The sequence below is a fragment of the Poecilia reticulata genome, linkage group LG3, assembly GCF_000633615.1.
Source record: "Poecilia reticulata strain Guanapo linkage group LG3, Guppy_female_1.0+MT, whole genome shotgun sequence".
NCBI lineage: Eukaryota > Metazoa > Chordata > Actinopteri > Cyprinodontiformes > Poeciliidae > Poecilia > Poecilia reticulata.
Window position 1 is genome coordinate 10412732 of NC_024333.1, and position 26085 is coordinate 10438816.

General features: G+C 36.4%; 4 protein-coding genes across 8 annotated transcripts in view; 2 read left to right on the top strand and 2 right to left on the bottom strand.

Annotated features, from left to right (window-relative positions):
• Positions 1-1528, bottom strand: part of LOC103462027 (uncharacterized) — a 9986-nt gene extending 8458 nt beyond the window's left edge. For 2 of the 3 annotated variants that reach the window (XM_017303852.1, XM_017303850.1), the window contains exons 1-3: positions 1438-1528; positions 1221-1339; positions 468-564 (exon numbers count right to left, since the gene is read on the bottom strand). In XM_017303852.1, coding sequence (XP_017159341.1) covers positions 468-564; positions 1221-1339; positions 1438-1449 — 228 coding nt within the window. In that variant the 5' untranslated portion in view covers positions 1450-1528. The remainder of the gene's footprint in view (positions 1-467; positions 565-1220; positions 1340-1437) is intronic. The other variant, XM_017303851.1, reaches the window with a different exon arrangement.
• A 1796-nt stretch (positions 1529-3324) lies between these two features.
• LOC103462025 (uncharacterized) lies at positions 3325-8653 on the top strand. 2 transcript variants are annotated; one of them, XM_008404489.1, is made up of 10 exons: positions 3325-3415; positions 3730-3925; positions 5394-5578; positions 5651-5866; positions 6096-6483; positions 6675-6796; positions 6904-7143; positions 7559-7720; positions 7828-7917; positions 8020-8653. In XM_008404489.1, exons 2-10 carry the CDS (start codon positions 3736-3738, stop codon positions 8188-8190), a joined length of 1764 nt encoding a protein of 587 aa, XP_008402711.1. In that variant the 5' UTR covers positions 3325-3415; positions 3730-3735; the 3' UTR covers positions 8191-8653. The 2 variants fall into 2 exon arrangements, with proteins under 2 accessions (XP_008402711.1, XP_008402712.1); XM_008404490.1 differs by having other exon boundaries at positions 3734-3925.
• Positions 8654-8726: 73 nt separating this feature from the next.
• Positions 8727-20834, top strand: pir (pirin). Its single transcript, XM_008404488.2, has 10 exons — positions 8727-8873; positions 10040-10159; positions 10250-10342; positions 13756-13836; positions 15359-15565; positions 16860-16944; positions 17629-17673; positions 18676-18758; positions 20373-20439; positions 20552-20834. Exons 2-10 carry the CDS (start codon positions 10067-10069, stop codon positions 20668-20670), a joined length of 873 nt encoding a protein of 290 aa, XP_008402710.1. The 5' UTR covers positions 8727-8873; positions 10040-10066; the 3' UTR covers positions 20671-20834.
• Positions 20835-23799: 2965 nt separating this feature from the next.
• The window catches only part of LOC103462023 (uncharacterized), a 4614-nt gene continuing 2328 nt past the window's right edge, over positions 23800-26085 (bottom strand). Inside the window, exons 1-2 of one of the 2 annotated variants that reach the window (XR_533255.2) lie at positions 24198-24564; positions 23800-24051 (exon numbers count right to left, since the gene is read on the bottom strand). Coding sequence is in view for 1 of the 2 variants with exons in the window: in XM_008404486.2 (XP_008402708.1) it covers positions 23954-24051 (98 nt within the window). In the remaining variant the exon portion in view is untranslated. Of the gene's footprint in view, positions 24052-24197; positions 24565-26085 lie in introns of those variants that run through there. The other variant, XM_008404486.2, reaches the window with a different exon arrangement.

A 26085-nucleotide genomic window follows, 5' to 3' on the forward strand; every position in this document is an offset into this window, starting at 1 on the left:
TATATTGAAAATTTCATCACTTTGAAATAGGAATGTGAATTTTTTTAACAAATGAAAATTGCAAACGTGTACAAATAATGACACTGAATTTTTTTTTAGGTCAAAATTGTATTCTGAATTAATTTTGAAATTGAAAAAGTAAGCACAAATATACAACATTCAAGTTTCAGATGCATTTTTTATTCAAATTCTGATGGCACATATTTACTTCCATAGTTTTGTTTTTTGTGCGATTTCTTAGCCCATTTTTAATAAACCAGGGCAAAGTAGTGCACAACTATGTCATGGTAGAAAATGAAACACGGTTTGTAAAAGTTTTGACAAAAATCTAAAACTATGGCATGTGGTTTCATCCAGTTTTGCCACATAATCAATACATGGAAACTTCTGGCTCTAAGGTTACAAAATCCTAAAGCATTTAAGGTTTACAAGGCACAGTTTCTTTTGGAAAGAGCCAATTGACATACCAGCAATGGATTTCCTTCAGAGATCATGTTGGCCAGCTCCTCAGGTTCCAAGTCCTCAAGGTCAACCCCATTTATCTCCATCAGCTTGTCTCCTCTTCTGGCGAAAGTAGGGAAATGAAAAGGAAAAGTTCAAGAAATCATATTAAATATTTAGAAAAATCTTATAAGAAATCCCTGATTTAAAAAAAACATCTTTCAAACAACACTATTAATGCACTTTAACAGAAAAGTGAGCTGCAGATAAACTTTTGAATTTCCATCCATATTTTAAAGTGAGTTAAAATATTCATGAATGAATCAAAGTGCTTTCCTTAAACCACATCAAGAAGTGAATTATTAGAAATTCTTCTCATCATTATAAACTGACTCAATTTAATCAGAAATCATAACTTTAAAGAGAGTCAAAATAGTAGATGGGACTAATGAATTAAATACATTCATGTGTTTTATTAAATGTACCCTGAAAAGACTAATTTTTAAATGGATTTACTTTATTTTATTTAAATTTTCCATAAAAGTGAAACATGATTAAATACAAAAAGCAATAATAATGTCACACCTGAAGCCTAATCCTGGCTCATTCATTGGTCATTGTTATGATATTAAACCTCATGTGGTCATAAATCTGATGCAGAGCCATAAATTAATCCCACTTTCTCTATGACTGAGAGCAAATCGTTGTCTCAAGCCGACGATTGTTAGATGTTTTCACATGAATCAAGCTGTTTTGAGAAAAAAGATTAAAAATCATACCTTATGAACATTTTCCTTCCAGTTTTGTTTTTGTACTTCACCACGTCTTCCACTTCGTAGTGGTGCTTCCCCTCATGGAGTTGGTGTCGAACCAACACGCTCCCCTTAACAGTGGAATCCTGCAATACAGAAGCAAAAAATAATCTTCAGTTCTTTCAACTCAGTCACCGGTGTGAATAAATGCAGCATAACAATGCTCTGTATTAAGTTAACCTACATCCATGTCCATGTTGGAGGCTGAGTCTCTGGCTGATGATGTGGAAGGTTGAAGGAAGCCGGTGGCGACGGTCGACTGTCAAAGCTTAGCTGCCTATTGAACTGCTGAGGACAAGGGGAAGCAGATACGGGGAGCCCCAGCAGTTGGAAAAGAGGAACTGATCTATAAAGAGGAAGTAAGTTCAATAAACATTCACTGAAGAGGGGGTATCATGTGGAATTGGTTAAGAAAACAGAACTCATTGAATACATGGAAGAACAGGCGTTGAACTGTAATAATAAAAAACTATTTCATGAACCGCCGCCAGCAGAAGAGGTTCCTAAAGAAGTGATCTTATCACCCTCTACAACACTGTGCTGGAATGTGCTGCTAACAAATAAAACAGAGAACATCTTAAAGGAAACCAGCCTTTATTTTTGAGTGGTTATTTTGCAAGCACTCAAAATAACGTAACCGTAAGTCGCCTTTATAGAAACCAAAACAGAAAAGAAGAAATGAGAACATGTCTTGTATTGTCACAGATTGCATGGGAAATATTGAGGAAATATTACTGTACTTCCTCTTTAAACTTTAGTCACTGAAGGCGAACTTAATAATTATTTCTATGTTTTATTTTAACGTTATTGCTCAAGCCAATCAAAAGTAATCGGGAGTAGTTGACAAGGTACAACTGATGAAATCAGTGTGATAAATGTCTCAGATGCCATCTATAACTATTCAGTACGGTGGTGAAAGGCTGTTGATAAAGTCATGGTTGCACATGATGCATGAATAAAATCAGTATGCAGAGAAGCATTCTGCCTCAAGGCGGATCAACTAAAGCAACTGATTGATACATTCATTATATTTATGTACCAAAACTCATGCCCATTAAATAAAGTACTTTTTTGTTCATTAGTCTGTCAAAAAGATAACATCTATTCCTGACAAACCACGAACTGAAATGAGAGGAGAAATGAGATTAACATTTTAAAAAGGATTTATTAACAAAATTACAATTTTCACACGTTTAACATTGAACTAAGATTTTTTATGGCATTTAGTCACTTAAGAAATCATTAATAGAACCATGATCACTCTAATATGGACCAGTGATTAATTAAATATAAACCCAAGACATCACCAATCAAACATGCAATCTGAATATTTGAAGCAGGATTTGAGTTGGAATGGAGAACAAATACTGAGATTATTTAGATGATCAAAGGTATCTATCAATGTCTCTCTTATCGTAAGGCAATCAGTACATAACTTGGATTCTCTAAACACCTGTCTTTACTGTACTAAAAGTACATTTTAAATGTTTGGAACAATTACTCAGTATTAGGGTTAGGTGAAGTTTTACAGCTAACATGTCTTGGATGAATTCCGTAGGTATTCTGTTTTTGCACAACATCCATCTTCTCATACACACTATTTTCCTAAATTAAAAGCATCATATGTGGGATTTTCGTTACTTGTTCTTGTTCTGATTGGGAAATGTATCTATGCACTATTGCAGCATGAAATCAGTCGTGTCACGAAAACAGAGGCTGCAGTCTTTCAACCATGAAAGGAGATGAAGAACTTGAGGAAATTTGCATCATCTAAACTTTAAGGCCTTGGATGCATGAAGCCCTTTAACAGGGATTTTTTTTCTTCTTTGCCGGCAGTTGTTTAAGCTATTATCAGTAAAATATTTTAAGAGTCATGTTTGCATGTGAATGTGATGAATTAGACAGCAGGTATTTCTTACAATGTTTTGATGTGTTGACACTGGAGTGCTTGCATGTGTTACTAAATTTATTCAAGAGCACATTTACAGAAGTTAATTTGGGATTTCCCCTCTGAGCCAGGGAAGTCCAAATGGGAGAAGATTGAATTACATGAGAGACACATGTTGCAAAACGTCAAGTCTACCGCCGTCCGCTGCATAATGCCCGTCTTGAAGAAGCTCAAAATTTTCCTCCAAGCAGGTGAAAAGTGACAAGTCTGCCAGGTACTGCACTGAGATTCTGCATGATGGTGTTGTTTTGTTGCATAATGGATTTTTTTTTCTGTCCTTTTCTGAAATATGATCGGGGGGATTAAGTGGACAGATCAGATATTATTACTGAAAATAAATATGTGTTCACTTTAAACCACTTTGCTCGCTAATCCAAATAAACCACCAGTAACTGAGTGGGCTTCAGTTTGGGGAGATTCTATGACTCGGTTGATGAACTAGCTCTAAATGTTCAACTATTTTCCCTCATCTGGGTTCTAGCAGCATAAGGAGTCATGTCCTGTTGTCTGTTCCTGTCTTGGTTTCAGATAGACATGCTCGATGTGTTAATAATAGGAAGTGGCCCCCATGCCTTGACCTTGGTGAGCTTGCTCAACAGCCTTCACCCTGATCAAGACTCTGACCGGGAAGATGACTCTGGTATCTCCAACCTCCCTCTCTCAAACCTTGAGACATTCAAACACAAACGCTGTAATGAAAGAAGAAAGAGGAGGACGACAGCAGGTACAACATGTTTGCTTTAATTTATTAAAGAAGAATCAGGAATATACATTTTTAGAACTTTAATAGAGTCGTAAACCTTGTCACAAGTTTTGGTAACTTCAACAAGTTTTGATTTTCTTTAACAATCAACATTTATTCTCCAGAAAATAATGCAAAGGAAGGAGACAGCTGCCACAATAAGATGAACTCTTTCTTAAAACAGCAATGCCAAACATGCCCCACACAATGGCTGAATTTCTCATTTTAATTAATAAATTGCCGCTTTTTAATGATTTATATAGAAATGCTCACCTGCTGCCTGAAAAATGTTTAGTGACTTAATGTGAAGGAAACTGAAGGAATCATTAATTAGACAAATTAGCAAAGAGAATTAGAGAGACAAGTTAACCAAGTGGAAGAAGCTGAGTGGGAAACTAAAAGACTAAACTAACTGAGGGAAACTAATCTGAGGAATGGCTGCAAACACAATACCACAGAAACCAGGAAATTTCAGAATCTCTCAGAAAAACACAACCCAGCATTGTATAATTCAAACTACAGATAAAAAGATAAAATTAACATTCAGAAACAAGAGTGAAAAACAAATTATGAAATAGAAGAACACAAAGGATGTACAGAGGAACCAGATTACAAAATTAAAACAGGAACTGGTCAAAGAAAAGAAGTAAATGAAAACTAAAACCAACAGAACCTTAACAAAGACATAACTCTTAAAGTTCAACATGCAAGTGATGCAAGTGTGCAAAGCCACCACAAAGTCCTTTTCACATGAGAATTTTCTATGATCCCCTGGATCACCTATATCTCTGGGCAAAAGCTAAACTTTCAAAAATAAAGAAGGTTTGTGTCAAAAATCATACAGGCTCTGTGGCTACACATCATAGACCTGTATAATAAATGATAAAAGAAAAAAAAAAATTTGTATTAGTACTACTCTCTTCTCCCTGAGTTCCAGAAATTACCAAATGGTTCACTCTTCAGGTTTCCTTTTGTAAAACTCAACAGATTCTGACAGTACTTTTATGTCTCTGCTGAACATAATAACAGGTTCTTGGTCGCCAGCGTGGTCATAGCATGTTGCTCAGAAACCAAGAAGAAACGTGGTGGGTTATCCTTGTTGTATTTCTAATTTAATTTACATGAACCAGGTGAATTATATTGTGGTTTTTAACATTTAACCAGGGATTATTATGTACCCTGTTGCTAATTTTCTTTCATTACAGTACATGGGCAATGCATGGATGACAACGCTTGTCCCAGGACAAATAAAACATTTCGATGAAATAATTTTTTATGATTAAAAAAAGTTGTTTTCTCATTTATTTATTTGTCCCCCATATTGTGATTGATTAAATTTTTTTTAAATCATAGCACAAAGAAAAATGTATTTGCTATGATAGGAAAAAATCTCAGAAAAAACCCCCAAAACAAACATTGGTTCAAATGCATACATCATTCTTCTCTGCAGGACAGATGACTGAACAGCAGGAAGAAAAGCCAACAACATCAGAAAGCAATGTTTGCCCCCCACTCAGTGTCCTGGTGGTGGACACCTATGGAGAGTGGGCCGGTGTGTGGGAGAGCCAGTTCACAGCCCTGCACATCCCTCACCTGCGCTCTCACACACTGGTGCACACAGACCCTTTAAATAAGGTATTTACATAACTTCCCCTGAAGTGGAAATGAGGAATACAAATACAGCCTGCATGTTTTTTTATGTGACAGAATGCGCTTCAGGAGTTCGTCCTTAAGTATGATCGTTCAGCAGAGCTTCACAGCCTTCCGGACCGTGTTCACATTCTGGATGAAAATGCGTTCTTCAATGACATGCGGCTTGGCAAGAGGGAGAGGAAACGTCTGAACGTCACGTCAACGCTGAAGAAGAGCTTGTCCTTCAGCCTGCCGGGAACCAAACTGAGTGTGGATTTTTTTAAAGAACAGGTCAGAAAAATTATTTACAAATAAAGACGCCTCTTAAAGTCACTCCTGTCTCTCTGAAGTAGCTTCATTTCATAAAATGTTGCAATGCTGTTTGTTTTGAGGTACAACGTTGCAAGGCATTATTTTATAAAATGATTATTTTATCCTCTGAACTTCAGTCATCAAGATTCTGCGTGTTGAAGGATTTCAAGACACACAGATAAATGTATTTATTTTTGTTAACATGCAGGTGAAGAGATACAAATTGGACAAAATTTTGCTGAAGGGAACAGTCGAACACATCATCCCAGTGACTGGGGACAGAAAAGGAATGGGTGAAGAACAGGAAGCCCAAAGAGAGACTGAACAGGTGGAAGTTGACCCAGGAAAGAAGACTGAACACTTTTGCGTTGAACTTCAAGACGGCAGGGTCTTAAAAGCCCGGCAGGTTGTTTTGGCAACAGGTCCAACCCGTGTTCAAATGTCAAACATTCCCGAATGGGCAAAAAGCATTGAGGAAAGTTTCCCAGAGGGGCGACTGCAACACACAGTTCATCTCATGCACAAGCTGTCAAACTCTAAGAAAAGGCTCCAAGAAATGGATTGTCAAGGACAGGAGGAGACTTCTTCAGGTCAAGGTAAGAAAGATTTCTCATTTGGATAGAGTGAACTCCAAGGAGGTTATAACTTTTGCTCTCTAAATCTTTCCTTTATTTCAAGCCATGCTTTTACATGAAACCTTTAGATTTATTCTAAAGGTAGACACTGATACTGATCTACAGAGTTCCTTCACAAGATTTGTATGACTATGTGTGTCCATTACATGTAGTATGTGAGGCAGGACAGAGAGTAATGGTAGTTGGTGGAGGTCTGACCAGCGCTCATGTCGTATCAATTGCCCTGCAGCAAGGGGCCGACCACGTCACATGGGTCATGAGAAAACACCTGCAGGTCTAGTGGCTGCGTGAAACAGCATGTGGATCAACCAATAAAAGCAACACTGTGATGATGGCAAATTTGGTCTCCAAACATAGCCGTGTTCAACCTTTCTTCCGTAGCTGAAACAGTTTGATGTTGGCGACGTGGAGAGCCTGGTAGGCCGTTACTCCCACGTGGAGCACGGCATCAAGATGGATGGCCAGGCCTACCTGAGGCAGTTCTACAATGAACGCAGCCTTCACAAACGTCTGGCTATGATTCGGCAGGCGAGAAAAGGGGGCGCCATCACCCCAGAGGCATACATCCACCTGCAGCCATTTATACAGAGCGGACAGGTGGAGCTGAAGACTTTCTGCCAGGTAATGCAACCTGTAACTACATATCTGAGACAACTTAGAATAAAACTGATTGTAAAATCAGAAAATGTGCATAAGAACATCACAGCTTTTTCTGATCATACTCACTGAACAAATTTGGTTAACATTCACTTTGCTCTTTGCGCAAAAAATAGATGATAAGGCATACTTTCCTGCCATTCATTTTTATTTCTTTGATTCTTTGCTCTTTAAGTCATTCTAAAGTAAATGTTGCAGAGCTCACCGTTTTCCTGCAGAGTGCTATTGGATTGGTTCTGAAAAATTTTCATGTGGCTGATAAACAAATGCTTGGATGAACACTACATTATAACAAGATGAGCAATGAGCTGACTTTGCCAGTTGAAGTCAATAGGTTTATTCGTGAATTAAGGTTAACTTGAATTGGGTCACTGTGCAGGTGAACGAGGCCAGCTGGTGCTACAGGTCCCAATCCTGGAATCTGTCTCTCAGCACCGGAGACCACTGGACAGGGGACAGGATCTGGCTCGCCACCGGCTGCAAACTTGACGTCAAACAGGATCCACTGCTTTCCGACATGATGAAGCATTTCCCAATCCAGGTGGGCCAGGTTTCCAAACTAACTCTTGTGTTATAATTTTGGAATTTAGTCTCAGTTGGACAAACCTTTTGGTTTATTGACATGCATCTGAGATTTCCACTTTAAAGGTGATTGATGGGTGGCCTTGTATATTGGAAAGCTTACAATGGACAGAAGGATGCCCACTCTATCTGATGGGACAGTACTCTGCTCTTCAGGTAGGCAAACACTTTTGTTGCATTTAGTAAGCAAATCTTGGTTTATGAAACAAGCTGTAGTTCTGAGTTCAGGAGCCTTCAGTCTTATATATTCCTTCACAGGTTGGTCCTCATGCTGTAAATCTAGCTGGTGGACAGGCTGCCAGCTTGAGAATTGCCAAGGACATCATGCGCCATCAGATGCAGGACAGAGGACAGAATTCTGAAATGGGGAAAGGGAAATCCAAAACTGAAGAATATATCCAGCAGATGAAAGGACTTTTCTGGCTTTAATGTTAGCAACTGGTTATGAGACTAATATGCATTAAATACTGGTCAAATGGTATTCTGTCACATAATAAAATAAGTGGTCTGAAAGTAAACCACCAAGTCTGCCCTCTCCTGTGCAGAAGAAGACTTGCGGATTGAAATATAAAGAAAAAAAGAAAAAAAAATCAGAAGACCCTTTTGAATATGGTATGAACTTCACCTTTAAATGTTTTCAAATATGTTAATTTAAAAAAAAAAAAATTTTGTGAAATTTATGTATTATTTTGATTTTCTTGTGATTGTTCTGATTTCAGTTTTGTTTCTTTGTGGGGGTGTTGTCGTCTGGTATTGTGTTGCTTGCCCTTGTTGGAAAAAACAGACCAACAGAACAAATAAGTGATTTTATCCAACTCCATACAGTTTGGTAAATTTTTTTTTATATTAATAATAATAATTTTTTGTAAAGATTATTTACAAATAAAATAAAATCAACTATTTAAATGTATTTCAATTTTAAAAATGCCTTTTTTCAACTTTTGCTAAATCTTGTTTTCCTCTTTTACCTTGACCGTCGTGTCGTCGTGTCTTAAGCTCCGCCCCCTTCCTTCACTTCCACCTTCTAATCTTGGGAGGTTAAATAATTTGAAATTATTTGCTTTCTAAACACTACAAACCGACGAAAGCGGTGAGGTTTTGTATACACGCAGGTGAGTGGATTCACAATGGAAGCAGATGGCTCGGTTCAGTTTTTGCTGCTGACGGTGGAAATTTTAAACCACGGAAAACTGGAACCGTTCAAACTTTACATTATTGCTTTATTGAGCACAATGTGTCTGGCAAGTCTTAACGAGATATTATTGGCAGTAGGTGTTAAACTATGTGTCCATAAAACAGCCGCAGTTACAGCAAGCCTTTATTGTTACGCAGCGTACCTTAGCCGCAAATGGGGAAGTGACGCCGAAAAGGGTTGGACGTCCAATAAAGATAATGTGACAATTTATGCGCCTTTGCTGTGAAATTACTACAGGGTGTTTTGTCTTTTAGAAACTACAGCAGTTCATCAGCAGTTGATATGATCAGCTGATCCATCGAAAATACAGGCACGGCTGTAACACTGGTTCATCCACTATTTATCAGTGACTGCATGCTATGCCATCATTTCGGACAATGCTGGGTTGAATTAAACATTTTATTTTAAATCGATTTATTATGAAATGTCCAACTGAAAACTTCTGATCATACTTCATGTCATATTTCTGTAGAATCTGTATTGAAGCATACGTTCTGCCTTTTTTTTTTTGCACATTTTGTACAACAGCATTTCGACTTTTTCAGTTGTGATTGTTACTAAGGACGTATGACAAACAAAGAAGGACCGATAAAAAGCAAACATTCGTCTTTGGAAATAATGTAAATGTTCCATTTCAACTTATTATCTAAAACTTTAAAGTTTTATACCGTAAAAAAAGAAGACAAGCGGAAAACAAAAGAGACTAGCAACAAAATAAAAACAGAATAGTAAAGTCAGAATTCCAGGCAGGAAAGCCTGAGGGTTCTAATAATCAGTAACCTGAAAATCCAATATGTATGTCTATAACTGCAGCAAATAAAAAGTACAATGCAACCGACATCAGCAAACATATTACCATGTATAAATCCTGAAAAATAGTTTTACATTTCTCTCAGCGCTGGACTTTTCCTTATATAAGTTTTTCACAATTGATGTCCTTTATGTACCTTTTGATTAGTTGATTCAAGTGCATGATGTGGTACTTGTTACAGTTTGAGAACCATAGACTAAAGTTACGGCACAGTTACAAATGGTTGCCATTTCTGCTTTCAAAAAGTCAAAAGGATACTGTGTGTTTTGCAGTGTCTCGTGAAAATCTGCACAAAGAAGATGATTGTGAGGAAGCTGCTGAAGACCGTTCTCAGTGTGGAACAAGCGGAGGGAGTCGGCGCTCGGGTCCGAAGGAGCATTGGTAGGAAGGAAGTAAGTTCAAGCAAAATCGATCAGTTGTCAGTGTTTGGGTACACTTCAAGAGTAGCACTTATGAATATTTCCTATGTATTTTACTTGAAGCTAAGAAACTTGGATCCTTTCCTGATGCTGGATGAGTTTAAAGTGGCCAAACCGGCAGGTTTTCCAGACCATCCTCACAGAGGATTTGAGACGGTAAGAACAAAGAGTTTATACAGCCCTCGTTTGAAAACTGGGATTCTTGAAATTTGGTTATTTTTGGTTATTTTGGTTATTTATATATTATGGAGTTTTAGTATTTACTACTTCCTGTTCCTCTTAGGAATTTTTTTTTTTCAAAAACCAAACCAAAGTCTTTACATTAGCAATGGACATCTCGAGTCTTTTATAAAAGCATTAGGTTATCTTACTTTCACAACTTAAGCACAGCCATTTTCTCATGTGTTTTCTTCCATATATTTAGACAAAAAATGAAATAAGTAAKTTCAGTTTTGGGAGTTTATATTGTTTTCCACGACAGTGTAAAGATATGTGTGCTGCCTTTTTTCTTAGTTACATAAGTAACCAAATTGCTGAGTCATTTTATTTTTAAAAGGGTGAAACTGAACAGAACAGCCAAGACCACATAAAAGCAATTGGCAAAATTTATATTTAAACACTAGATTGTGACAAGAAGCAAAAGTATAACTTATTTCAAAAACAGTATTACTTATTTAAAAGAAAAAAGGAATGAGTAATTTCATTTAGCTTACACTGTCACAAAGACATTTATTTTTCATGATAGTGAATAGATATGTGTCCTTTTTTTATCATAAAAGTAACCGAATCGCCGAGTCATTTTCTTTTGAAAAGGGTCAAACAGCAGAATAGCCAAGCCCAGATACAAGTAAACAGCAAATCTCATATTTAAACCCTAGTTGGCAACAAGAAGCAACAGTAGCCTATTATTTATATTTTTAAAAAAAAGAAAAAAAAGAGTAATTTAATTTTTGGTAGTTTGTCACAAGTACATCTGTTTTTCATGATGGTGAAAAACAGATGTACTTGTAAATGTGCTGCCATTTAACTGACATGCTGACTCATTGTCTTTTCAAAAGGGTCAAACTGAGTTGAACAGCCAAGCCCAGATACAAGCAAACAGCAAAACTCATATTTAGATTGTCACAAGAAGCAACAGTATTACTTATTTAGAAAAATTGAATGAGTAATTTCATTTTTGGTAGCTTACACTTTATCCCATGTACATTTGTTTGTCATGACAGTGAATAGATATGTGTGCTGCCATTTTTTTAATCATATAAGTAACCAAAATGCTGAGTCATTTTCCTTTTAAAGGGTCAAACTGAGCAGAACAGCCAAGCCCAGATACAAGAAAATAGTAAAACTCATATTTAGACACTAGATGGCGACAAGAAGCAACATTATTCTATTCAGTCATTCACCAGTCATTCTTGAGAAGAGGGACAAAATGGGTTTTAATTTTCCCATAATTTTTTTTTATTTCTCAACCTTATGTATGCAAATATGACAAATAAGATTTTGGAAATGTAAAGATGCTAAGGTACAAGCTCCCAGTTGCATTTTTTTTTTATTACATTTTTAATCAACCTGACCTAAAACGTTGTCATCACCATCTGACAAAAATAAATAAAAAATAATTTTTAATTACCCTATTAGTGATATTTTTACTCATTTTGCAGACAAATGCTTCTCAAGAAACAAAATAAATATTTAAAACAAAAAAAAACAACAAAAAGGCCATCTGACGGAGTTGACACAGAACTGAAGGTGGTGACAAACTAGTGAGTACAATGAAAAAATTGGTACATGTGAAGTAATGCAATTTATGTAAAATACATTAAAATGAATTAATTGCACATTTAAGTGAGATTTGACAACAATTTCACTGAAAGAGTCAGAAAAACTCTGCTGGAGTTGACATCTGACGGAGTTGACGAAAAACCAAACTGCCTCAATGTATATGATGTTATTCTGAAGGAGGCTATATTGTAGCTCATCAGGTCCATGAAATATTTACAGTAAACTAAAATTAAGCTTTTATTTCACAAAATTTCATAAAAGTTTTGTAAATTGTCAGTTATGGTGTTGACACATCATGGTTGTGACAAAAAACTTAGAAATAAAAAGAAGAAAAAAACTAAAGAATAACTTAAGCTAACCAGAGCTAACTAGCCCTCTTAGCAAAGGAAGAGAAAGGAAGAGGTCATGGGGTCCTCAGAAGTTCTGGTGCCCCCCAATAATGCCTGATTATTTTACATTCTTTAAATTTCTGACGTGTTGACAAAAACTAGGGACAAATTTTAATGGAGTTGGAAAATATATAAAAATGATTTTTAATTAAATGTATTGATACCTTTATAATTATTTATATGACTACTTATACTTAATTGTCATAATATATAATTTTAGTATTTCTTTAATTATTTTAAACTATTATAATGTATTGAGTTCTGCTCCTGGACAAAGGCTTTTACAGGCATCATCCACCGACTGCAATGTTTAAAATAAAAAAATATTCAGCAAATACCTGGAAAATATACATTGTTGAGCTCACATGACCCAGGTTAGTTTAGTCAGATATTTGAAAAAATAATATTTTGTGTATATTTTATTCAAATTTTGTGCTTTATCCTGTTTTGTCCCTATTCTCAAGAATCACTGTTTACACATTTTCAAAAATCATACACCAGGACAGTGGTATTGAATATTTTCTGGCATTTTGAATTACGGATAATCTTAACTGAAGTCAGTTAACATATTATTAAGTTAAATATTTCAACATGACAGCATGAAAAAAAATCCCTTACATTTTAAATGGAAAAGTTGTTCTGTGTCATCAGAAAATCTATGATTTAATGATTTTTCTGTCATTTCAGTACTGTTCATATTTATTGATCATTCATAATAAATTCTTACTAGTAAATAAAATTTTCTGAGTGTATTGAAGTAAATCTATTAAAAACAAACAGAAAACACTGAACGTAAATTCCCATCAACATCCCAGACACCTCCAAGCCCCAGTTTGTGTTTGATTTTGCATATGCAGCCTCCATCTCCCTGTGCATGAATGGCAATGGACACAGCCGACCCTCACACAGCTTTTGAAATCACACAGCTGTGCAGATGGTTCACACACAGTTCACTGCTGGAGCTCGAGCTTCCCTCCCTAAAACAGATGTTTAACTTTGAGCCTGCAACCTTAAGCTCTGCGTTTCTCTTCCTGCTGTGCTGAAGTGAATGCATGAACATTAGGAATAGAGTTGGCAAGTTTTTTTGTTTTTGTTTTTTAACTCGCCAATTATACATTCCTTGACTTTAGGAGCCTTTTATAGCCTAATGATGAGGTGCAGTTAAGAGGGTTAATGAGCAAAAAACAAGCAACATATTTTACTGAATACAGATTTGATATGAATGTAAAAGCAAAAATCCAACTTTAGAGACATAGTTTAGCAACTTCAAAGTAGAGAGCAAAAATATGAATAAAAAAAACTAATTTAATTTGTGTGTTATGATTTAATGTAATCATTTTGACAGTTAACCACAGCTTTAATTTGTGGCTTTTTTCTGTGTGTGTTTTTGTGTCTTAGGTCACGTATGTTTTGGAGGGAATCACAGCCCATGAGGACTTTTGTGGTCATTCTGGACGTCTGACGACTGGAGATTTACAAGTACTGAAAAATAATTAGTCAATAATTGACTTGTGATTCTTTTGTTACTATAAAGTTGCAAAGTATTTTAGGCAAAAAAGAAATGATTGTAATTTTTTCTGCCAGCACTTTTGACATTGCTGATGAGCATTGTTTAAAGCTGTTTATCTCAATCAGTAAATTTGCCATCCTTAAATGATGATTTCTGTTCTTTCAGATGTTTACAGGATTTTGTTTACTATTATCACTGTGAATGAATCTACAAAAGCATAAAAACTAATGTAGCTTACAAATACCTTAATTTTTTTTTACCACATATGCTTTATAATCATGCAAAGTCCTGCTAATTAGATATTATGCCATCAGGACTGTTTATTAAATAAAGTTTTTAAAACGGTACAACAAACACAATTTGAAACAGAGTTTCAGTCAAGTCCAGCTGAATTTACGTCAACACACAGTGTACCTCAGCGGACTCATGAAAGCTGCAGGTGACCCAAAGCATTTTAGTTTTTCTTTTTTTTAGGATAGTTTTGTTAAAGACAGAAACAAAACAATGAATATGATAAAGAGCTAAAAGATTTTCTTAAAACAAAATGCATTTATAACAGGAGAATTTCAAATAAAGTTTTGTTTTGGTAGAAAAAAAACAACAAACTTATGTAGCCATACATCTGTCTCAGGTTTTAGATAAATGTTTCATTGCACCTGTAATTTTCACCTTTATTAGTACTTTATGAAGTAAAACTGGCTGGTGGTTCTCGTATAAATGTATTTCAGATTTTCAATGAATATTTACAGAAATTATATCAATATAAAAAGGTCATAACTAGCTGATGTAAAAGAAAAGAGGAGCTGGTGAATACCTAATGTTTCACTTGGTTTTTACCAGAAATCCCAAAACTTTTTGTTGAATCTTTTTTTTTTTTTTTAAACCTATGAGGAGTAAATGTTTTCTCATGGTGGATTAATTTCTGAATCTGACATGAGGCACCTAGTCAATTACATAATAGAAGGACTAAATTCTGCACAGGACTGTAACTGCCTGCAAGGAAAGTTCCTGAAAGCTCATAAAATCATTAACAATTCTTTGGAATAAATCATTCAAAAACTTTAGGTCTTTGTAAGCAGTTTGTTTGTCAACACCTTTATGCTGAAGTTCCTACTTTTTTCTTTTAGAGTAGTGGTATGAGACTACACTACTACGACTGTTACAGTTGTATAAACTCACCTTCAGTGAGTATTAGTTTCAGTTCAGATTAAATTTAACAGATTACTGGTTCTACAATTAGTGGCTTCACTTAAAATGTTTCTTAAGTAAATGTCAGAAAAAACATGTTCAGTGTTTACTTTTTAAAGTTCATTAATGCCGCAGTAAGTGCTAATGGTGCAGATGGACGTATTTAATTCATCTAACACAAACACAGTTTCAAAATAAGCTTAACATTATAGCTTCAACATTTTCGAACATCCTCAACATCAGGGTTACATGTTTACATTTTGTGACTGATATTATGAGAGAAATTGTGTCATTGTCTGCCAGTGGATGACAGCAGGACGGGGAGTGGTCCATGCTGAGATGCCTGTGTCAGAGGAGCCAGTGGTGGGACTGCAGCTGTGGGTGAACCTCCGAAAACAAGAAAAGATGATTGAACCAGCATACCAGGAGCTTAAAAGCTCAGAGATCCCCAAACGCAGCCAGGGTGGGGTCACAGTCACCGTAATATCCGGAGAAGCATTGGGAGCGAAGGTGTGTGTTCATTTGTGAGAGAATCTTCATATTTCAGCCATTGAACCTAAAGCAGGAGCAGACATTTTTAAGTGAAGCAATTTCTCTTTTAATCTTATGAGCAAATACCTAAAAGTATATGCCTTTTTGTCTGTGTGTTGCTGAACAGGACAGTGTGTTTACCACAATGTTTGACCGCGGTGGTTGGAAGGATTGTTTGGAAAAAGGAAGCTAGAAATGAGGAACAGATTCTTTTGACATGTGAATGATGACTCGCAGTTTTGTGGCGTCTCCTAGTTGTTTTCCTACATATGTGAACAGTGGTGGATTCTGAGGTGGCGTCTGATTGAGAAAGTGTGAACTGATGACAAACTGTGGTCGACTGTGAGGCTGAAAGTGAAGATGAACAAGTTATGGTTGAAATTATGTTTCCATTTGGCAAATTACTTGATTTTAAGACAACATGATCACATTTTCACATAACTGTTAGTCTTCAGATTAAACTAAAACGTTGTGGCTCATAAGGAAATGTTAACATAGCAGCTTTGGTAAATAAAGAGGATCAGTGGATTGGAAAAGTACAAGTGCCTTTATATGAGCATAATATGAACAAGAGCATAAAAGACACAGCAAGTTCCTGTGTTCCAAAACCAAGAGTTAACATTAGTTTCAATTAAAGAACAGTATATCTTAACTTTCCTAAAATGATAAAAACATGTTGGCTTGAAATAATTACATACTTTTAATGAGAAGGTGTAGTACAGAGCTCTTGGACGAAGAAATGGCCTTTTATATTCTTGCCTAAATGTAGAATCCAGCTCAATTTGTTTAGTCCATATAATTTGACGTGGACTTTTGGGACGTGTGTGACTGGCACACATCCCAAAAATGCATAGTTGGTGCAAAATACCCATAAAATACTGAACACAGATTTAACACTGATAGAAAACGTTGATTTGAATTTATTTCCCTATACTCTTTTTATTTATCATAACGACAGTACTAAAGCTCAGTCACTTTGTTTAGTTGAGATGCAATATGAAGGCGTGTTAAATTTGAATATGTTTTGAGAAGAAACTTTACAGTGTGAGCTCACAACCCAGATGGAGCTCCTGGGGAATGAAAATGTTGGGTTTATTTGGTGTTGATCACAGATTAAAACTTGATTCCTATGAAAAACAAACTCAAGATACGTAATGATGTCTTGCCCATAGTATGACGTTACTATGGGCCGTTGTAATTTAAACGTATTAGTACGAAATAAAACATGCATATCTGTGCATTTTTTACTATATGCTTTTTTTCTTGTATACAGTCTAAGGTTTACACAAGAACACCGACCTTGTATTTGGACTTCCAGCTGCAGGCCGGGGCCATGCATGTGCAGCCAGTCCCATCTGGTAAGAGAATACTTGTATTGTTGTACAACCCAGAGATGGATTGGAAATGACAAAAGAATCAGAGCAGAGCTACTCACAAACATCTAGTTGTTCCCTTAAGACTTATTATAAATGTTCAGGTTTGGAAGTATCCATGCTGTGAAATGACCTAGTTTATATAAAGCTTTTTGATTTGATTTAATCTTGAATATATTAGATTTCGACAGTTTAAACCCAGTGCCCCTCTTAGTAAGTTTGTAAAAATGTTCATTGCACATTTAATATCTTCTCTAGTTTTTTTTACACTCAAATACTGTATTGTAAATAATTTGTCTTTTTCATGCTCAGTACACATGATGCACCTTATGGACATTTTTGGAAAAGTAACCACTGTTGTCACGTATCTCTTGGATCGCGAGTCCTATATTCCCATTTCTAATAACTGCACAGTATTTTCTGTTATAGTTTTGTACAGTATTTTATTATTACTACTTCTGTTCTTATTGCTGAACTTTTATATATGATGCTGCTGTTACACCTGAATTTCTCCTTTGTGGGACAATACAGACCTGTTATATTCTAATTTCAGTAGATCGAGACCAAGTTAGTGTTGTTACCTTTGAGTTTGGCTCAATAAACCATTTATTGCAGGTAATGGAAGCTGCAGTTTCCTTTGTAAACTAATAACATTTCTTTGTTTGACAGGATGGACCACCTTCATTTATACTCTCTCTGGAACTATTCATGTCGGTGAGGAATTTGTTTTTTTTTTTCAACTTTCTTTACTTTTTTATTTTTGCTGGAAGTATTTCTGACTAAACTTTATAGTTTAAATGTTGTTTACAAATAGTAATGTATCTGGCAGGTTGAGCTGGACCAACATGCTTTGGTGGGTAATATAAACTACCTGGCTTCCTACTGAAAAATCTACATAGCAAATAAGTGAGTGCTTTGAGACTAACAACAGCTTGCCTTTTAAATCCAACCAGAAGGTTCAATACATTTCAACTTTAAAGCTTGACCACTTGTTACTGTTACTTACTAAAGGGGCTTTTAGTTTTGCTGTAATATCAATCATATATCTAGAAAATATGACCGTACCAAGCTGCATATCAGCAACATGCAATTTAACTGTTATATACCTAAGTAACCGCTTGACCTGGTGGAGAAACTCCTGATGTTTCTCACTGGGTAGCCATTGTAGGATCAGGGAACTCCTTTTGCATGAGAACAGACTCTTCCAGACACTGGACTTATTTTCACAGGCTTTGTTGGTTTATGTGAACTGATTTTAATATTCTGCTATAAAATCTTGCTACATTTGATTACTGTCCTTTTGTTATCCTGAAGAATTACTTAATTGACTGTAATCACAACCAGATGTTTTATTGACACCAGAGGATAAGAAGGGATGCTGAGACTATAGCAGCTATTTGGATTTCAAGTCTCTAACTGTGTGTAGTCTGACCTAAATCAGAACCAGCTGACTTTGATGAATGCATCCAGGAGAGCCGTTATTGTTTTTCTCGTCGTATTCAGTCTCATTGTCTCTGTGCAACGATGAAGTAGATCAGTTCTCATGGCAAAGAGTGTACAACCCGATAGTATCAAAGTGGACTAAATGAAGTAGCCAGAAAGTGTATGCAATAAATGTGTGACCTCACAGAGGTTTACACTTGATATAAATAATGTGATTATAAAAAGTTAAATGCCTGTTATTTTTGTTTACATATTTATATACTTTTTTTAAAGGCCCAGATCAGGAGCAGCAGCCGGTGGAGTCTCATCACACTGTGGTGTTTGGAGATGGTGATTGTGTCAAGTTTGAAAACAAGGTATAAAACTTCAAACTTTGAGACCTTGCCCACAAACATGCGTTGTCAGATGGATGTTATTGTCAAAAATGAAACATTTATCAGAAAAAGACTTGACATCAGCCACAACGGGGTTTTTTTTTGTTTTGTTTAAAATGCCATTAAGACTGTCTTAAACACTTGGCAAAGTGTTTAGTTGGGGTTTTGGTCTCAGATTTATTAGTAGTTCTACCAGTTTGCTGTAACTCTATGACCTACTACATTTTTAGGAACATCCCCGTTCTTCCTTAAAAGGTGCTCCTGCTGCAGCAAAGCATCTCCAAGCCATGACATTTCACCCACTGTGCATTTCATTTTCTCTGAGGCGCTTTTTATGGAGTGCTGCATTTGGTTTACACAAAACATGTCAAAAATACTTTAGTTTTAGATTTGTCTTTCCAAAGATCACTATTCCAGAGGTACTGGTCTGCGTCTGCATTCTTTCTGGTCTGGACTTGATGTTCTTCTTGGTTTCCTCTTTGCAAAAACCTCGTCACACCTGAAAGTTAAACTTGGGTGGTCTTTATCCAGTGACGTGCGGTGAGGTACCGACTTAATTATAATCGGGTTTACAAATCTAGATCCCCTGCATGTTAGTGTTTACATAAGGAAATTCCGCGCATGCGTACAATGCTGGAGGGCAAAAATACTATTCTTTAACATGTGATGCTTAGCTGCGCCGCGGCAGCATAATAATTCCGTGATCTCAGTCAAACTTAGACATGTAGATATTATTAATTTCGTGCTGTGCTTAACAGCAAAGGGAGAAACCCTTAAAGTACAACTCAAAACCACGTTTTCAGCGCAGCTACTGCATGGCTAGCTCGCTGTACTGTCTCTTACTCTGCAGTTGTGTAGTCACAATGTCTGGGTTCATGAGCGCCCCCAGCGATGAGCCACGAGAACTGCCTGCCTCACCTCGAATCTGTTCTCTGCCGTTTATGATCGCTCCTCAGCACAGGAAACACGTTACACACACAGTTGGTGACAATAAAAACACAGTACATTTAATACATAAGCTAAATTATGGAAAATCTGTTCATACATTAAATGTTTTTAACCATTTTATTGCCGACGTACAGACAGGTGGAGCATGCGCTCATAGAATGGCAGCCAGTGCAGTTAGCGAGAGGTTGCGCAATCCCAGGTGAGGCTCGATGCTGCCTCACCGGCTTCACTTCCAAGCATTTGAATGAGAAAATGAGAAAATTCAGCGATTTTTGAAGAAAAATAACAACAGATTTGGTTAAATTAAATGAAAAATAGGTACTTTATAGTACACACCACAGGGTGAAAATATCTTTAGAAATTATTTTATTATATATTATTTTTCCATAATGACAGGTCAGGCAGAGCCTCACCTGCCTCCCCTGACTGCACATCACTGGATTGCACAATAATACACTCAACACATCAACAATAGGAAGAGCCTGCTGTAGATTGGTTGACAGTGTTCTAATTTATTGCTTATCATAAATCTAATCTAATTTTAATTAACATTTTAAAATACCTGTTGTTAAGTTTGTGTTATTTTTATTACTTGAAATCTTTTTAGCCTTTTTTCCAAGAAAGATGATGGATTGTCTTTATCTCCAGGGCTCTGAAGTTTCTCATTTTGTGCTGGTTGCTGGAGAGCCGATCAACGAGCCTGTGGTACAACAGGGTATGTTCTCTGCTTTTCCATTACTGTTCAGTAAACGAAGAAATCCCTTTGTTATTAGCAGGAATTCTGGCCACAGCTTTCAGTGTATTAATTTAAGTTGTTTGGCTTTCAGGTCCGTTTGTAATGAACACTCAGGAGGAGATCCACCAGGCCATGATGGACTTCCAGAATGGCACAAATGGCTTTGAAAGAGCCAAAAACTGGAGGTCCAAAATCAGAGATTCTTCTTAAGCAACGCAGCTCTTTATACAGATTGTTTCTGTCTTGCACTATGAGGGTGGATGGATGGTATCTTTCTTCTGCTGTTTGTGGTTACAGAAATACTATATACAATACTTTATTTTGGTGTTTTTAAGTGGGTACAAAAATACATGTAAGGTAGGTTTGAGTTGTTCTGATGTCTTGATTAATTGTAAGCTGTGGTGGTCTTTTTTCCCAGTAGGATTTCCTTCGTCCATCCTCCTCCACCTCTTTCCTTTTCCATCTTTGTGGCCTTCAACCCTAAACTTTTCACTTCCATTTTTGTCATAGTTATCTTGGCTGCTAGATGGCGTCATTAACACAAACTGTGCAAGTGCTGCATTGAGACATTTGTACAAACCGGCTTTATCATAGTGGAAGGAAAGTCTCTTATGTTGCTAAAAAAAGAACAACACAGCAGACGCCTCAGTAATATTTATTCTTAATTAGCACTTTAGAATTGGAGATTAGCACATATGTTGAGATGGTGTCATGTCCTTCTGCCAGGCAGCTTCAGAGACTTAGTTTATTTTTTTAAAAAAGAATTTTAAATTCTGTTTGGAGAATTTGTGGCATAAATTCATCCTTGTGGATTTGTAACTCCTGCAAGATGGTGCCTTCCTGAAGGAGAGTGTTTAGTCACTGCTACGGGGATATATAGTTCCTATTGATTAATTCATCTTCACTGAAGTTACCAAAGCAACCACATAGGGAAATTTCCCTGGTGACACTTGTTAGATATTTTAATACAAGGTTTGGCAAAAGACTCATTTTCCATGAATAATAAGCACTTTGTTTGCTCTCCTTTATTTTATTGACTCACTACATGTTTGCTCTATGTGAATCCCATTTTCCCTTTGAAACAGATATGTGTTAACTAATAAATATAAGTACCGTATTTTCCGCACTATAAGGTGCACCTAAAAACCTTCAATTTCCTCAAAAGCCAACAGTGCGCCTTATAATCCGGTGCGCCTTATATATGGACCAACATTGAGCCACAACAGGTCTAGCACCTATGGTAAGCAGCCGCCGACTTCATTTTCCCCTGTAGAAGAAGTGCGCGGTGCATGCTGGGATAGTTGTCAGAACGCTGGTTTGTTAATAAAGTTTGATAATACATTTAAAGCCAGAGGGGGAGGGGCAGGGGAAGAGAGACAGAGACTGCGGCGGCAGCATGTCGGTTGGTCTGTGTTGCCCAGAAAGCAGTTGGGCACAATATCGCAACACCGTGAGTGAAACAATGACTGGGGCAGCCTACTATATAAAGTACTCGGGACCACTGCTTTACAAATGTGGATGTGTAGTAATAGAGTACGGAACAAATTGGCAAACTGAAGTGTAAATTGGCAAACTGAAGTGTCTATTCTATGCTCCTTATAATGCGGTGCGCCTTATATATGAAAAAAGTTTTAAAATAGGCCATTCATTGAAGGTGCGCCTTATAATCCGGTACGCCTTATAGTGCGGAAAATACGATAAAAGTTAAGAAGTTTACATATTATTAAACTCATCATTTTAGGACGTAACGTTCTCCAGCATTGTACATTTGAAAATGTAAATCTTTTGAAGACCGTCTTGATTGGACAAGTAATGATCATATTTTTCCATCTTCTAATATTATTGAAAACTACAGACTACACAGCTTACAGATGCAATAGATTTTTGTTGTTGGTGGTGGTGGTGCATTTCTTGCAAATTAAATACTAAACTTAATGTGTCGTTAAGGGCTAGTGGATAGGATGTCTGGGAGACGGGTGTGGTGCTGGCTTCTTACTTCCCATCACGTTACGATGGTCTGGATCACATTTAAAACACGTGTTCCCGCTCTTAGTCAGGGACATGCAAGTCTAGGGGAAAAACACTGATGAAAGATTTAGTAGGCAGATGATCTGTCAACTCGATACAAAGCTTTAAATAACAAACAAGAATCACAAGATAAATTTTGACGCTGTAAGACCATCTTTGTAAAGCTAGGTAGTTTTTGTTGTTACTGTAACCTTAAGGTTATTTTCCCATAAAAATCAAAGCTGTCTGAAGTAGCATAGCCATAAAGTTCTAAGTCCTGAAACATACACTAATAGTAAAGAGCATTTTTGCACTGCCTCATTGTCTAACAGGAAACCTCAGCCTATTCAGCAAAGCTTTAGCAGGACTGTCCTGGTTTAAAGCCCATCTCTACATTTGGCTTAAACACACACACACACAAGGAAGGTTATTGTTTAATTTTCAAGCTGCAGCTTTTATGATGAACTCACACTTGACCAGTTGCTGGCAGGACAGCAGACTGATGTATGTTTAGTCCATCAAAATGAGTAGAACTTCTTAATTTCACCTTCACTGCTATGGAGTTTCCTTTGGTTTCCTCCAAATGCTTCACTGTTTAACATGTGATTAATGTGTCCTGTTTCACTTGATTTTTAAATTTTTTTTCTTAATGGTTTGTCTCGAAATAAAGACTTGGATTTAAACAAACATTTGTCTCCCAAACTTATTCTAAAATGTCTTTTATAGAAGAACTATTAGTTTAGTTAGTTAAACTGAGCAATCTTAGAGTATGCTAAAAATGGGGATTCTAATTCACTCTGGTTCTGGTTTAGGTTTAGCATGAGAACCTTCCTGCAGTAGCATGACATGAGGTTTTGTGGGTTTCTCACACTCTTGAACCAGAGCTTTCAAAGTTCATTTGGAGGGGTGCCAGCAAAAAATGCTTCACCAGCTCTGAACATTTACTATGTTTTTGCTAGTGGAAAAATGCTGGTGTGAAGACATTTTACATAGAAATGACAATGTAAGTTTTCTTTTTTAAGCCTTTCATATATATATTTTTTAAATATAAGGTTCATTTCAGTTATTGATTTCCATTGTCATTTTTACTATCTTAAATTTTAATATGAAATTTTATAGAGGGTAAGAATACATATGCAGATATATATTTTTTTTTACAAAACTATTTGTTAGTACGCAAAAAAAAAAAACCCAGTATAAATGGTTTTCTGTTGCTCTTATTTAAAGGTGACTGAAACAGTTTTCATTAAGGTTGCCAATTGATCAAAGGAGCAGAAAAAGTTTATGTTTAGGTTTTTCATACAGCCTTGTCTAAGAAAAGCAGACCAAATGTAAGAGAGACAAGAAGTTTATGATTTTTTTTTAAATGCCATCTACATCTCAGTAGAGGAAAATGTGAATATTATAAGGATCCTCAAAAAACTCTTCCGCTGAGGTGGGGTTTAGAGCATACTGTAACTCAACGTTATACCGGAGCTGCAGTATGTCAGACGAAAAAAGAAAAGTCTTGCAGAGGACAGTCAGGTGTAATAAAAGTGTCGTCGGAGTTCCTCTTCCCTCTGGCACAGAACTTTTCCAGAGCCGCTGCAGAAGAAGGACACGGAATATTGTTACACTCTTTCAATAAACTATTTAAACTGCTGCAGTCAGGCGGGAACCCAACAGGGCACCATGGCTACTGCAGTCTTTAAAAAACAACATTATTTAGCTTTGTGGTTTTGTTAACTTACCAACCAACGAGGGCACTACCACATAAAAAGATGGCGAAACATAGGCAAAACGCGCCACAACCAGATCCGCACGGCTTCTAGAATGTTTTGATTTGCATGTGGCTCCCTTAATAATATCTGCATCCTCCTCACATCTCTTGCTAAATGTCTCGGCACCGGCACGTCAAACTCTTCGTGCACTTGCCTCTCTACAAGTCTTTGCATAAAAATCCACGCAGAATCCTCCATAATTTCACAAATAAAGTTTTTTGTTTTTTTTGAGTCAGAAAACCATTAAAACGAGCTGGCACTGACTGCCGGGAAGGTCACTGAATGAACTACGGAAATGAGAAAATAGCTGACGTTACCTAGCAACGATGTTTGTAAGTGTGTTTTATTTATTTTTAAACTTTATTTCGAACTGTTAACTCTTATTAACATTACAAGCTCCTCAGAATAATTAGATTAGATTAGATTAGATTAGATTTATCCATCACACAGGATTTCACTTCATTTCACCATGAGGTTGGTGAAGGCACATGGGGCCAAATACCTTTCTGGTGGATCAAGACTTGTAAATTATATTATTAAACACAGACATGTTCAAAAATGTCTAAGGGAGGACAGGCTTAATATCACTCACGTTTTCGATTTGTTTCAAATTGGGATTATTTATGGTTAATGAAGACATACTTTGCTTGTCGGGTAAATGTTCATGTACGATTATTTCTTTACTGTGTCTTATTAAAACCTGGTGAAGAAGAAATGCACTTCTTGTATTTCTTGACATTCGATAACCTGTGGCACCGTCCGGCAGTTGTCGCAGGTACACTTGAAAAATAAACATGTTTTAATTGCTTCTGAGTACAAACATGTGTATTTCTTTCTGCTGTTTGTTTTGTATTGGAATAGTTCAATAACTACCTAAAAGTAACTGGTTTATTTGAGTCAACATCGCTTCCTGAACAATATAGCCCGAACGCCAAGGAACTGGTTCTGAACCTGCTTCCTCTTCTTCATCACTCAATTCTTCCTCCAAAACCACAATTAATCAGTCACATTTCCCTGAAATACCTCAAAACTTCCTTCACTTCTATGAAATTCACCCATAGTTGTTTACATGTTTGCTATCTTATTTTTATTGTTTGCATTATTTAATTTCCCTTTGGGATTTATAAAGTATTTTTTTATTTGATTTTGGTTTACCTTCATTACGTCTTAGAAAAAGGTTTAAAGACACCTATTTAAAGCACCTCACAGGAAGGACAGAAACTATATTATTTTGTAAATACTGTGCTTAGCAGAAGTATTAAAAGTTCTTTATCCTTAAGATTTTGGCTAAATCTAAAGTAAGAGGGTAATTTATGAACACCTACCCTACCTCCTGACCTCCAGTCACACATTATGTGCCATCCTGACTCCAATTAAGTAATCAATTATCAGTTGCCAAAAATATGTTTTTCTTAAACTACATACTGTTGAGGATTTGTTTATAACTTATTATTTGGAATATGACATTTAAATAGTTACTATTTTTGGTTGTGTTATTTTATAGAGATTTGGTTAAGCGAACTATATTTGTTTTACATTTAATAGAAGGGACAATATATCCCATTATACTTCAGAAGTAGGAAAAGAAAGTTAAAAGAAAGATGGAGGGTTTTCTTTCTAAGAGAGATATTTCTGAGCTCTCACACTCTGCTGTAAATCCTAACTATTATGATTAGTTCATCCATCCATCCGTCCGTCCGTCCGTCCGTCCGTCCGTCCGTCCGTCCGTCCGTCCGTCCATCCATCCATCCATCCATCCATCCATCCATCCATCCATCCATCCATCCATCCATCCATCCATCCATCCATCCATTTTCTTCCGCTTATCCGGGGTCGGGTCGCGGGGGCAGCAGCTTCA

Coding starts and splice junctions, on each gene's coding strand:
- LOC103462025 (XM_008404489.1), top strand. CDS start 3,736: ATGCTCGATGTGTTAATAATAGGAAGTGGCCCCCATGCCTTGACCTTG. Junction 6,797..6,903: donor TCATGAGAAAACACCTGCAG/GTCTAGTGGCTG, acceptor TTTCTTCCGTAG/CTGAAACAGTTTGATGTTGG. Junction 7,918..8,019: donor GACAGTACTCTGCTCTTCAG/GTAGGCAAACAC, acceptor ATTCCTTCACAG/GTTGGTCCTCATGCTGTAAA.
- pir (XM_008404488.2), top strand. CDS start 10,067: ATGATTGTGAGGAAGCTGCTGAAGACCGTTCTCAGTGTGGAACAAGCG. Junction 15,566..16,859: donor GAGAAGCATTGGGAGCGAAG/GTGTGTGTTCAT, acceptor TCTTGTATACAG/TCTAAGGTTTACACAAGAAC. Junction 18,759..20,372: donor GTGTCAAGTTTGAAAACAAG/GTATAAAACTTC, acceptor CTTTATCTCCAG/GGCTCTGAAGTTTCTCATTT.